We start from the raw sequence: 13,796 nt of genomic DNA, 5'->3' as shown, positions 1-13,796 counted from the left end.
TGAAATCGTTACCGGATCTAGGGCAAACGATGCAAACATAGCCAAAGGATACCACACTGACATCACTTCCCTTAAATTTCAGAATTTTCTTTATTGAATCTGCAGTAATACAATTGTCTCGAATAAAACAAAGTACTTGTAAATACTTAAAGAACTTTGAAGACATAATTGCCATTGAGACTAAAACTTACAGTAAGGTCACATTAAAATGTAATAAATGTATCAGAAATGCACCATGAACTATGACAACGATCTCCAATTATTAATTAACTGGACAATTGATATGTTGAACCTCGGTTAAACGAATTGAAAGAGAAACCCTTTTCACAACTGCCGGTATCCAATTTTCTGCTGCTTGAAAGGGGCTATAAATAAGCTTAAATTTGTAATTGACGAATTATTGGAATTGATCAATGTGTCTGAATTGTCTGAAATTTTCTCAAGAGGAGGAAAGACCAGATAAAAAGGTCAATAAATAGAGCTTAATTTGTATCTTCGTGATTTATTTAAATAGTTTATAAAAATAAATCTATTCATTAAGTTATAACAAAGAAATGAATTCCAAATAAATCATAGACCCAATTCAATAAATAAACATGTGCAATGAGAATAATCTAAAAATATGACAAAAGATACAAGACAATTTTACTTTGCATCGCCAAAAATAAGTGATATAATCCATATTCTAAACAACATATCTATATAAATTGCAGAACCCCGACTTATTACACATCACCTATCTTCTATTGATGATGCTACTCAAAATTTTAAGCAGTTAGGGGTAGAAAAGTTAGATTCTTGAAACATATTTTCGACGCCTTCAACATAATCCGTCTATAATCAGAATTATGGCTTATGGTATACCGTGAAACAAAATATTTTATTTGCTAAAGAGATAAGTATTTGGGTCTAGAGCATGTTCCATAATTTTTGATACATGATATACAGGAGTTATAGCTAGAAATACCTATGGGATTGTTAATAGTTTACCTAAATTAGATGATTCATCCTGATAACAGAAAGATCTGTTTAAATGACAACAGAAGAAACTCATCAATCCGATCTGTTTTAATATAGGCAAGTAGAAAGTTTATAATACTGTGAAATGGAATATATCATACCGGTGATGTTTGCCTTTTAAATCTGAAAGGAGTAGGTCCGGTAAGACCCTTTTTTGGCCCCAAAATAAAGCAGTTTTACAAAATTGTTACTCAGTGAACTTTTAGTGTTTTTATTGGACAGTAGAATGCTTCTGTTACATAAATATGGACTGGTTTCGACAATACAATGCACATATATCGGGTACTAATACCATTAAGTCATGCTAAATCACTGAAATCTTCACAGTTCTAGCATTTTAGTTATATTTTAGACGGTTTTCGTGTAAAACGAAAGTGGCCGCATTCGTGTTCATCCTTAATATTAAAACGTAAGTTGTATTTGATGATAATACATAACATATATAAAGGTTGATGATGAACACGGATGCGGCCACTTTTTTTTTGACAAAAACCATCTGAAAATGACATTTTTCGGCATATTTTGTCGATTTTTCATATTTGAGCTTTGTGGCACCGTTAAAGTCCACAATTCCTCTTAAGTCCACAACACCGCTGAAGTCCACAACAATTTTCCGCTGAAGTCCACAATGCCGCTAAAATCCACACACTTTCCGCTAAATTCCACAAAATGACCTCCGCTAAAGTCCACAAGAAAACGCCGTTAAAGTCCACAATAACAAGTTCCGCCAAAGTCCACAAAAACACCGTTAAAGTCCAAAGATGTTTTTTTATCATGAAAAGATCAATTCGCTGTTTTTTTTACTCCCAATAGTATATATATCTAATAAAAAGCATGAACCCTTGTTTTTCAAAGTATTTCTTACGAAAGCGTATTAGGGACATAGTAAACATAAAATTTGTAATGAAATATTTTTCAAAGTCGAAATTGGTTAGTGCGAATTAGACAATATAAATCAATTCGAATTAAAAAGGAAGAGTGTGTGAACACGATTAGCAAATTCGATTGGCTTTCGATTCGAATCAAATGTACGTGTGGACAAGGCATTAAACTCAACATATCAGCTTTTTCAAAACAAAAAAAATTTAAAACTGAAAATTTCGTTCTTTCCTCACTGTTTAAACATAGGCTGTTAGTAATCAAACACAGCTACTAGTATTACAATTTAAGGAGGAGAAGACATGGACGCAAATTAAAAAGTAACCGAGGATCCACACATTTTGGCAATTTATTTTCAGAAATTCGTTTGGTTCTAAAAATATGATAAGGATAATCATTTCATATTGAGGAGTTTCATTCGGAAAGAACATGCATGTTGACAGAAATTTTTAGTTTGAATAAATTTCAAGATTTAAGAATGTCAAAGTTTTAAGTTAAAGTCAAAATTTCGAGATTTGAATAGAAAAAAAATCGAGTTAAAGTCGAAATTTACAGATTTGAAATGCCAAAACTTCGACTTTGAAAAAAGAAGTTCACTGCTAATTTTATTTCTACTATATATTAAAAGAAGATGTGGTAATATTGCCAATGAGACGGCCTTATTATGTCCCTTATGTGGGCCTTTAACTAACGGCCTTACTATGTCCCTTATGCGGGTTTCTCACATTGCTGATTACTGCTCCCGTTTGAGACCAAACAGCGATACGAAACGAAAAGTGAAAAAGTCGGATTACTATTCTCAATCTCGAATGTCCTATCATTATCTGAACAAAGTCGTATAAGTTCGTAACAGATTCCTTCGGGTCGGGAAGGGTCGGAATAGTTCGGCGAAACACCCCGACAATTATGGGCGTCCCGTAACATTCGGGGAAACTCAGCCGATTTTGTCTAGTCGGAATATAGTCGTGACAGATTATGCTGTATCGGATCAAAATCCTAACAATGTTCCGTGTATTCGGGACGGTGTCCTGAGGAACGGGAATGATCTGGAGAAATTTTTCATTGCTGTTTTCTGCCGATTGGGTCCAGATTGAATCAAGATCTTGTCGATTGGGAACCGTTTTTGCCGAAACCGTTCTGAAACAGTCCCGTTATTAATTCTAAATTCGTCAATGATAACCACGTCAGAGTCCCGACAATTACAGAATACAATACGACTGAGACCAGACAAAGCCGTTTGAAATGCGATAGAGCGGACCGTGATAGGATTACGTTCAGACAGTACCTTGTCATCCCGAGTATGCCGACAGTTTTCGAACGGACAATTTCCGTAAGCGTCGGTTCACTGTTTTGTCACTATCTGATAGCTGATGGATTACATTCGGTAGAATCGGGACGCAGTCGTGACAGACTCGGTCTAAATTTACCTGGCGAAAGATACAAATGGGATAAGAAGCGGATTTAGAACGGTATTATCGGGATAAATTCGCATGGAAACGGTTGAATATCGACGCTTCCTGAACAATATCTGATTGTTGTCGTGATTTAAATTTTTTTTTTTATAAATTTCAATTGAAGTTTGAATTTCCATCCACGATGCATAGGATCTTGATCAGATTTTAAATAAATTTCAATCGAGAAGGGTCCTGTCAAGACGGCAGTAAAAATCGTGAATGTGCGATCCTAGCTTAAAAGATACCAATTAGATTAGAAGCGGACGTGGTGAGGTCTTCAAGATCTTGATGAGCGTCGCTAACTTTGAACATTGTATTTCTGGTAATTTAACTCTTGCTTATAAGGAAATTATTTTTTAAAACTAAATAAAACGATATATAAAAAAATCTTGCATGTCTGCTTTTTTTTTTTATCAGAATCACTCACGTGTCCTATATAATGTCATTTTTGGAGTTTGAAGTAAAGGCGAAATTTTGCGTTTGAGAAAATTCGAGATTAAGTAAAAATTTCGACTTTGAAAAATATTTCATTACAAATTTTATGTTTACTATGTCACTAGTTCGCTTTCGTAAGAAATACTTTGAAAAAAACAAGGGTTCATGCTTTTTATTATATATATTTACTATTGGGAGTAAAAAACCAGCGAATTGATCTTTTGATAATAAAAAAAGAAATGGAATTTAACGGTGCTTTTTTGTGGTCTTTATCGACACTTGTTATTGTGAACTTTAACGGCGTTTTTTGTGGACTTTAGCGGAAAAAACTCTGGACTTTAGCGGCGGTGTGGACTTAAGCGGGAAATTGTTGTGGACTTAAGCGTATTTGTAGACTTTAGAGGAATTGTGGACTTTAACGGTGCCACAGAGCTTGAATCGGATCGTTTTTAATGAAAAAATACAGTTACTCTTGACCTTCATAATCTATCAAGGTATTTTTAAAGTATTCTATATGTGGAGTGGTTTGCATCTGACAATAGTTGAAAATAACGCGGAAAATCATCGTGTTTGACAAGGGATTATTTGCACATACAACATTGATGTATTTTAAAGGTATAAAAGGAAGGGAAGGCCGCCGTATTATTCTTCGATCGACCAGATTTGCTTTTTGAAGTTAATGCGTAAGAAGATAAATATTTGGCTAAGTATCTGCTTTTATCCCGAATTCAAGTCCAAATATTTGTCACAAATTAACCGATGCTGGTGTGGTTTCTAGTTGTATGCCCTTATTATGCCATTTAGCAAAGATCTTCTGTAGTCATAATCAAGTGTATTTCTAGATCATCTTAGGTTTTCCGAAGTCACAAAAAAGTCCCAAAAATACAACTAATTTATCTCCAATAAAATCAGTTCACCTTAAAAAAAATACATAACATAAACAATACAACGTTTATGAAGTTCTACAAATCATGTCAAATTAAAATTTGGTATTTAGATTGATCAAATATGGAACTATATTCTTGTGCGAAATAATCGATAAAAATTCCCCTGGATTCATAAAGGCACCTGATTACCTAAGGGCCTACATCAGCTGACTCTTCTTCCGCTTCTGGCACAACATTAAAGTTATCTCCATTTGACCAATCTATAAAACTTACAAAATAATTCAAAAAAGTTTCTTAACTTAAAAAAAAGAGAATTGAAACACAATGTTTTGAATACAACATGTCAGCAAATGAAAGCAATTATTTTTGAAAACTATTAAGAACAACAAATAAAGTACAAGAATGATAATAATATACTAGATTTAAATCGGTTTGCAGATCATTTTCAAAATCAGGGTAATCCTGAAAGGATTTATAACAATTGTGAGAAAAGTATTTTTGAAGAATTATGTAAAAAAGAGAAGTTGCTAACTTCAAAAGAAAGTGATACACCAATGACTTTATTTGAAATAAAAAAAATCACAGATTCAAAAATTAAAACGTGGAAAAAGTTGTGTACCAGATAAAATTTGATATGACTTTATAAAACATAGTAGTTCTTCAATGTTAACAGCAATAGCTAACCTTATCTCTGATTCCAACCTTATATAATCTACCTCCCTATATCCTGAAAATTGGAATAAATCATTAGTAGTCATGTTCCTATATTTAAAAGTGGGAATCATCTTAATCCTTCAAACTTCATAGGAATTTATCTGATGAGCTGTCTGAGTAAATTATTTCATATGGTTATAAATTGAAGGGAACTTACTTTATTTGAAAATAATATATGTCACCATAAACGAGGCTTTTAGAAAGACAGTAGACTAGTATTTCAGATGGTGCCTTTTTTGTAAAGACTGCTGAATACATATATCAATCATAAAAAATAAGATTTATAAATGTTTTGTAGACCTACAAAGGGCATTTGATTAAGTGTGGAGGTTAGGTCTAATCTGATAAACAAAAATATATAGGAATACTGAAGCTTCAGAGAAATCAAAGTAAAATATATCTGAATATGTCTCTACTGATAGAGGAGTGAAACAAAGGGATAATATGAGTTCAAACTTGTTTAAGTGTACATAAATGAAATATTTGATGAAAACTGTAAACCAGTGACTTCAAAATTGGTCAATGAACTGCCTTTTGTTTGCAGATGACATTTTTGTATTATCTGAAACCTCTGTAGGTCTACAGGACTCTATAAATAAACTAAATTCTTACTGTATTAAGTGGCAGCTCACAATTAATACACAAAAAACTACAACTGTCAAATTCAAGGGAATATCTTTTAAGATCTACTTTCGTATATACAACCGGATGTGACGTACAGCTCTTGGATGGAATAAAATTTCAAAACACACGGTGGGTATGGTTGTCCTGCGAGAGAACGTACTGTGCTGGTGATTTGGTCCTGACGGGTGCTGGTGGGTCCTGATTCTGTGCTGGTGGGTTTGTTTACATTGTATCAGAACGACAATAAAACGACTGTTTTGTTGCTTAATTTTTCTCTGATGTGTCATAAGTACCATGCAAAGTATATTACAACACTATTATATTGCAAAAGTCGTGCAAGTTCGTTAAACGGAATAATCCTGACGCTGTGCTGGTGATAAGAAAAACGGTCCTGGTTCTGTGCTCCTATGTCCTGGTCCTGTGCTTTTATATTTTAGTTAAAAGTGGCATATATTCAAGATCAGTGATGCTGTACTGTTATTGACTTATTAGCTGTTGTCTGCTTTCTTGAAATTGACATTGTTGTGAATCTGTTTACTGTTATTATGAGAGAAAAAAATACCCCTATTTTTAATTATTTTTTTTAAACTAACTGTAATCTTGTTTATTGGCCTGTTAATGGAACCCTTCTTGCCCCCTTTTAAGATAAGAAAATATGTTTACGATTTTCGGAATTACGATCATTTTGCAAGATCACCAAAATACGTTGTAATTTATTCAATATTTACATAAAGTAGATGATGTGGTATGTTTGTTGTCAATGGACAAATTTCCATAAGAAACCAAAGGAAGTATGTGTTAACAACCATACGTCATCGTACGACCTTCAACAATAACCCATAAAATAAAAATGTAAAAGGTTTTGCATAAAAATGGAGAGCAATAATATAGAACAAAGGACTTTCTGAGCGATTCAATCATGTCTTTAGCAGCTTAAAACACATTTGTTTGTGAACAATTGAGTGCTGACTATACGAATGACAATAGTATTGCGGGTTTGTTTGTTTTGTTTTTTTTTATTTTTTTTGGGGGGGGGATGGGGATAAGTTAGAGCGAGGTTACAGTGAAAGCTTGGAATAGTTTCCCGTAAGATTTAAAAGTTGTATTGTAAAAGAAAAATGTATCTTATAGCTATTAAGAATCATGCACTTGCTGAAAGATTTTTCCAACTGTAGCGTGGCACCTTTTTATCACAACTGGGGACAACTCTGGTTCCATTAGGAACCTAAATAATCCAGACTAATGAAGAGACTACATTTTATTAATGATGTTAACCATTCAAGTATAATATCACAACTGAACAACATAATTCATGGCAACCACGTGCAAGAATACAACTATGGGAAAATCCTGACATTTTCATATTGCACGTGGTTAAAATAAACAAGACACCGGATACATAAATATTTGCGGTCAAGCCGCTGACAAGCTTTAATTATAGTTCCAAATTTATGAATTAGTAAAAGTATTCTTTATCTCTACTCTATCAACATGTGATAATTATTTTACATGAAATAGATGATCGTAACATTACCTCCGGTTTTCAAACAGAGTACCACTCTCTGATTAATCAAAAGTGAAAATTAAATTAGAAATGACAAAAGGTATAATTTTAAATCGTAGCTAAAAATTATCATTACAAAAGATCAGTACTTTATCAATTACATTTTCTGTCAAAACCATTGGAGTGATCAGTTCCGCGGAAATGATAAAAAAAATATTCTTAGCCAAGAGAAAAATTATCTTTATTTAAAATTTACTATTAACTTGAAGAAAAAAAATCTTACCTCTAATATATACCAAGTAAAAAACTAACACTACAAAACCAAATAATAAAATATATACACAGTACGGTAAGTTTTCCACATTAAACTACTAAACACGTACTATAGTCAATGTGTATAGATTACAAATATGCAAGTTGCTAATACACATGTATCTAAAAATAACCTAGGGGTTTTCCAAACTTATCAACCCAATCATCGATGATTCAAACATGTAAACAAAGTTCTGTCTTTGAAATAAACAAATATAAATTCAAAACTTGTGTAATACAAAAAACTAATTCTTCTTTTTACTTCTACGATCAGTTAATATTTTCTTATGCATGTCATTCACATATTTTTTACATTTCTCATTTAAATCTTGGTACTCTACCCAAGAATTATTCGTAGAGTCAAAATCTAACCATTTCACTCGGTAATACCATTTACCATCAACAAATTTCTTTCTTAAAATTTTTTCTACCTCATACAATTTTTCAGAAATACTATCATTCTGAGGGTCACCATTTTGAGACACATTATCCACACCCTGGGGTATTTCAGTATTATCTACAAAATTAGGGGGAATTTCTTCATCAGCTAAAATAGCGGGCTCAGTGGCATCTACATTTGGGGGAGCTTCAGGGTCCTGTGGCCTATCATGCCACAAAAACCCATGTTTCAAACGATTGACATGAACACGGTTCTTCACTAGTTTTCCATCTGATTTACGGCGGATTTTAACATGAATGTCTGAAAGTTTTTGTGTAATATAGTACGGTCCAATCCACGGTCGCATGAATTTTCGATGCTTTCCTGGAGTTACAACTGGCCGATATATGTACACGATATCACCGACAGCAAACTGTAGTTCATGTGTCTTTCTGTTTGCTGTTGTCACCATTTGTTGTTTTCGTTCCTTGAGAATTTCTACGGCTACTTCTCGTGATTTGTCCAGATTTTCCAATAAACGAATTATATAATCACGGCAAGTCACTGGCAAATCGAAATTGTCAAAACTTATATCAAGCAAGGATCTAGGATATCGTCCATGTGTGAGAAAAAATGGTGTATATTCAGTACTGTCAAGACAAGGGGTATTGTTGTACGAATATTGAATGAACGGAATAAATCTATCCCAATTGTCTTCGTCATCATTAATACGCTTGGAAATAGAATTAACTATAGTTGACATCATTCTCTCGCTCTAACCGTTACACTGTGGATGAAAACTAGTTGTCTGTGTTTTCTTTACATCTAAAAGACGACAAGTTTCGCGAACAATGTTCGATAAATAGTTCGTTCCACGATCAGAGTGCAAAGTTTTACAAATACCATGGCGGCATATGACATTCTTTAAAAAGGCGTCTGCTACAGTAACAGCGGTAATGTCTTTCACCGGTATAAGTTCCACATATTTGGTCAAGTAACAAATAAATACAAGTACATATTTATTTCCATTGGTTACAGTCTTACGCATTGGTCCTTAAATATCAGTACTAACGGCTTCAAATGGTTGACTGGGGACAGGCATGGACATTAATTTAGCTTTTGTTAATGTTTGTGGTCGCTTACGTTGGCTGCACATAACGCAAGATTTTACCCATTCTATAACGTCGGAGTTTAACGATGGCCAGTAATATCGTAAGCGCGTTTTGAATAAAGTACGATTTATGCCGCAGTGATTACCATTCAATAAAGAGTCGTGTGTTTCTTCTAGTACAAGTTTCACTAATCGTTTCGGTATACAAATTTGTAGGTTTATGTCAATGTTTTTAACTTTGCGTTTATCTTGAGTGTAAATGTGAAATAAAGTTCCATTGTCTATGACATAAGAGTTGTGTATGGTAAGAATATCTCTACGTCTCTTGGGATCGTCTGGAAGTGTTTCTGTTTCAAGATAAATAATTAAATCTTTGTACCACGCATCAATTCTTTGATAATCACGGATACTGTCATTAGATAGTACTACATTTTCGTCGTTCTCCGTTACGGCAGCAGCACACGTGACTATTGTCAGTCCTTTGAGTTTCACTGCATCATTTGGCAATTCGGCACGCCTCTGTGTATCTTTGATTGGTTGAGAAATACAGTCAAAAGTTGGCAGTTCATCCCAATTATCTGAATGATCTACCTCGTCATCATAAGTCCGCCTTGATATGCCATCTGCATTAGTATGAATTTTGCCTGGGCGGTACTTAATGTCAAAATCGTATGATTGCACTAACGCATTCCAGCGTGCGAATTTTCCTACAGGCTCATTCATCGTCAATAGCCATTTTAGAGAAGAATGATCCACAAAAGCTTCAAATTTATTGTGTCTTAAATAACAATCGAAATGTTTTATACCATATACTAAAGCTAAACACTCTTTTTCACTTATTCCGTAATTTTTCTCGGACGCAGATAAAGACTTGCCAGCGTAACATATTACACGTTCAATTCCATTTTGAACTTGGCATAGCACAGCTCCAAGAGAAAACGAACTAGCATCAGTGTAGAGACGAAAGGGTTGGTCGTATTGCGGGTATCCTAGAATTGGTGGTTGACTTAATGATTCTTTTAATTCGTCAAAAGCCGTTTGGCACTGTTCAGTCCACACAAAGTTTGTATCTTTTCTCGTTAATTGATAGAGAGGTGACGCAAGTTTTGAATAGTTCTTCATAAAACGGCGGTAATATCCTGAAAGTCCTAAAAATGCTCTTAACTGTTTTAAATTGGTTGGTATTGGATATGTTCTTATAGCGGTCACTTTTTCGGGATCGGGGGATATTCCTTCGCTATTGACAATGTGTCCAAGATAGCGTATCTCCCGTTTTGCAAAGTTGCATTTTGACGGATGCAGTTTAAGTCCGGCATTACGAAGTCTTTCGAAAACTTGTTGCAAATGTAATAAATGGTCTTGAAAAGTTCGACTTAACACTATAACGTCATCAAGGTACACAAGCGATGATTTCCAATTGAGTCCTCTCAACACTGCTTCCATGACTCTTTGAAAAGTCAGAGGGCTATTCTTCAGTCCCATTGGCAATCGTTTAAACTGAAACAACCCAAAATGACAACGCCATACTGTAAGGGGACGGGAAGAAGGGTCAATTTCTAACTGATAAAAACCTGACTGAAGGTCTAAACATGAAAAGTACGTCGGTGAAGCCGACCCTAAGCTTTCTAACGCTTCATCTGTTGTAGGGAGTGGATAAGCGTCTAGATTTACAATATGTTTGTTCAGAGAACGAAAATCAACAACAAAACGATACCCATTGTTATTTTTCTTCGCAACGAGCAGACAAGGAGCACCCCAAGGACTAATAGACTCTTCAATAATATCTTGCTCAAGCATGTCTTTAATCATGTTTTCCAAAACATCTTTTTGACGTGGGCCTACCTTGTATGCTCGTTGACGAACAGGCGAGTTTCCCTCTGGAACCTCAATTTTGTGTTTCAAAAGTGAACATTTACCTAGTTTACTGTCTTTACCAACAAACACATCATTATATTTGTCAACTAAATCTTGTAACTGAGATATTTGATCTACTGATAAAGATTTATCAGCTTGATCTTTCACATCAACACTTGATTTTGATACTTTACATACTCTACTTCCGGTATCAAGAGATTCAAAATCATACAGTTTATCATGCTTTGATAAACAAACAAACTTTCCTAAATTACATTGTTTTGATAAAGTAAATGGTTTATCCGTAAAATTACCCACACCAAACAAAATCTGATTTTTATCTACTTTACTAATTGACTTAGCAGTCATTAACCCAGAAGACAATAATTTTGGCGATGCTGATGTTAAACCAATTATTTCATCAGGCAGATAACTACCTCTTATTCTAGCTACAACAACTTTCTCGCTCATCGGCGGTATGACAGTGTCTTTGCTTAAAATAAGTTGACGTCGAGGGTCTACACGTATCTTATTATTATTAAAATCTATAATAATATTATTTGTTTGTAAAAATTCTAAGCCCAAAATAATATCTGGCTTTATACTCTGAACAACATAAAATTTTATACTAAATATATCATTTCCAATTGTAATTGGAATATAAACAACACTACTTATTGACATATGCTCATTATTAACAGCAGTAATTCTCGTCTTATCTGATCTATACTTCCGACAATTTACAGTCTTAATAACTTGTTCATTTATAACATTAATGTCTGACCCTGAGTCAATGAGAGCATACTGATTAACATGTCCTACCTTAATTTGAATATAATTGTTTATCAAATTAATTCCATTCATAAAAATATTTACATTGTTAGTTTCGCTGGGGCATGTAAAAGGTTCGTTCCGCCCAGCGGCCGCCCTCACACGGCTAGGCACTTCTAGTTTTTTCGACAGTTCCTCTGAATGTGTCCGACGGTACCGCACTTATAACATCTCCTTTCTTCCTTCTTTTGGCCGGTGAATCTTGGTAGTTGGTTGCAATTTTTCGCAATGTGTCCCTGTTTGTCACACATTTGACAAGTAACGCTAGAAACTGCACAAACAGCGGGTTCATTTTGCGATACAGTTAGTTTTTGAACAGATTCACTTTATTTTGCGATAGTGTCATTTTGCGATTTGATGCACTGCGTCACACTCGAAATCTGCATTTGGTCGTCAGCTGGTTAAACTGGGGTAAAATGTGGACGGATTCGTTGGCTAATCTAGCGGTATGTAATGCTTCCTGCCAATTTTGAGGGTTTCGTTGAATTACGAACATTCTTAATGTTGCCGTAATTCCACGGATGAAACACATCACTTTGTCCTTTTCAGTTTTTTGCAAAAGAATGCACCGTTTTTCAATGTCATTTGCATAGTCTTCCAGATTCTCATCATCGCGCATTCTACGGTCATATAATTGTTGCTCTAAGAGCCACTTAGGATGAATATTTTGAAAGTGGTCCTTAAATGCTTGGAAAAGAGTCTCCAGATTTTCAACACAGTTAGCACTCACGTTTTTGATCCACTCAAGTGCGGATCCAGCCAAACGTAACTTCATGGCGTTAAATATCTTATTAGGGTCTTTCCAGTTGTTAAAGTCTACCCAAGCACGGAAACGTTCTAGCCATGATATTGGATCGTCTGTTGGGAGTCCACTAAAGAATGAGGGACAAAATGTCATCGAACTTCCACTATTTTCTATTTTGTTCCCTAAGGATCGCAGTACCGATTCAATGTTAGTGAATTGCTGATTAATTTGGACGGTGGCCTCGTCCTCTACCGTAATGGATATGTCGGCGTTTTCGGCCATATTCCCTCTTGCATTCCGTAAATTGTACTTCGAATTCATTCAGTTGGTAGATCGAAGTTGGGTACCTCCACCAGATGTAGCGTGGCACCTTTTTATCACAACTGGGGACAACTCTGGTTCCATTAGGAACCTAAATAATCCAGACTAATGAAGAGACTACATTTTATTAATGATGTTAACCATTCAAGTATAATATCACAACTGAACAACATAATTCATGGCAACCACGTGCAAGAATACAACTATGGGAAAATCCTGACATTTTCATATTGCACGTGGTTAAAATAAACAAGACACCGGATACATAAATATTTGCGGTCAAGCCGCTGACAAGCTTTAATTATAGTTCCAAATTTATGAATTAGTAAAAGTATTCTTTATCTCTAATCTATCAACATGTGATAATTATTTTACATGAAATAGATGATCGTAACACCAACACATTTTTTTTTTCTAAACAGTTATCAGTTGGGTTTTTTTTTCGAAAGTTCGATAGAGCACTAAAACAAAATCACTATTTTATGAAAGGGCAGGCTAGAATATGTCAGAGAATGAAGACGAGATAACCTAGAGAACACTAATAAAATTAAGATTTCTTAGCTTTTTTCATTTCAAAATAAATATTTTTGATAAAGAATTACGGGGGAGGAAGTGAAAAATAAGTCCTTCTTTTCTATATATAAATATTTTTCATGAATAAAAAAAAATGTGCCTTGATTATAATTGAAAATGAGTAAATGGAAAAAATACCCAACTAAAATACAC

General features: G+C 34.4%; 1 protein-coding gene across 1 annotated transcript; it reads right to left on the bottom strand.

Annotated features, from left to right (window-relative positions):
• Positions 1-8,074: 8,074 nt before the first annotated feature.
• LOC134692615 (uncharacterized) lies at positions 8,075-8,974 on the bottom strand. The gene has a single exon (XM_063553076.1). The coding sequence runs from the start codon at positions 8,972-8,974 to the stop codon at positions 8,075-8,077; it is 900 nt and encodes a 299-aa protein (XP_063409146.1).
• Positions 8,975-13,796: the final 4,822 nt, after the last annotated feature.

The sequence above is a fragment of the Mytilus trossulus genome, chromosome 12 (genome assembly GCF_036588685.1).
Source record: "Mytilus trossulus isolate FHL-02 chromosome 12, PNRI_Mtr1.1.1.hap1, whole genome shotgun sequence".
In the NCBI taxonomy this organism is placed as follows: Eukaryota; Metazoa; Mollusca; class Bivalvia; order Mytilida; family Mytilidae; genus Mytilus; species Mytilus trossulus.
This window is presented reverse-complemented; position numbering and strand designations above follow the sequence as displayed.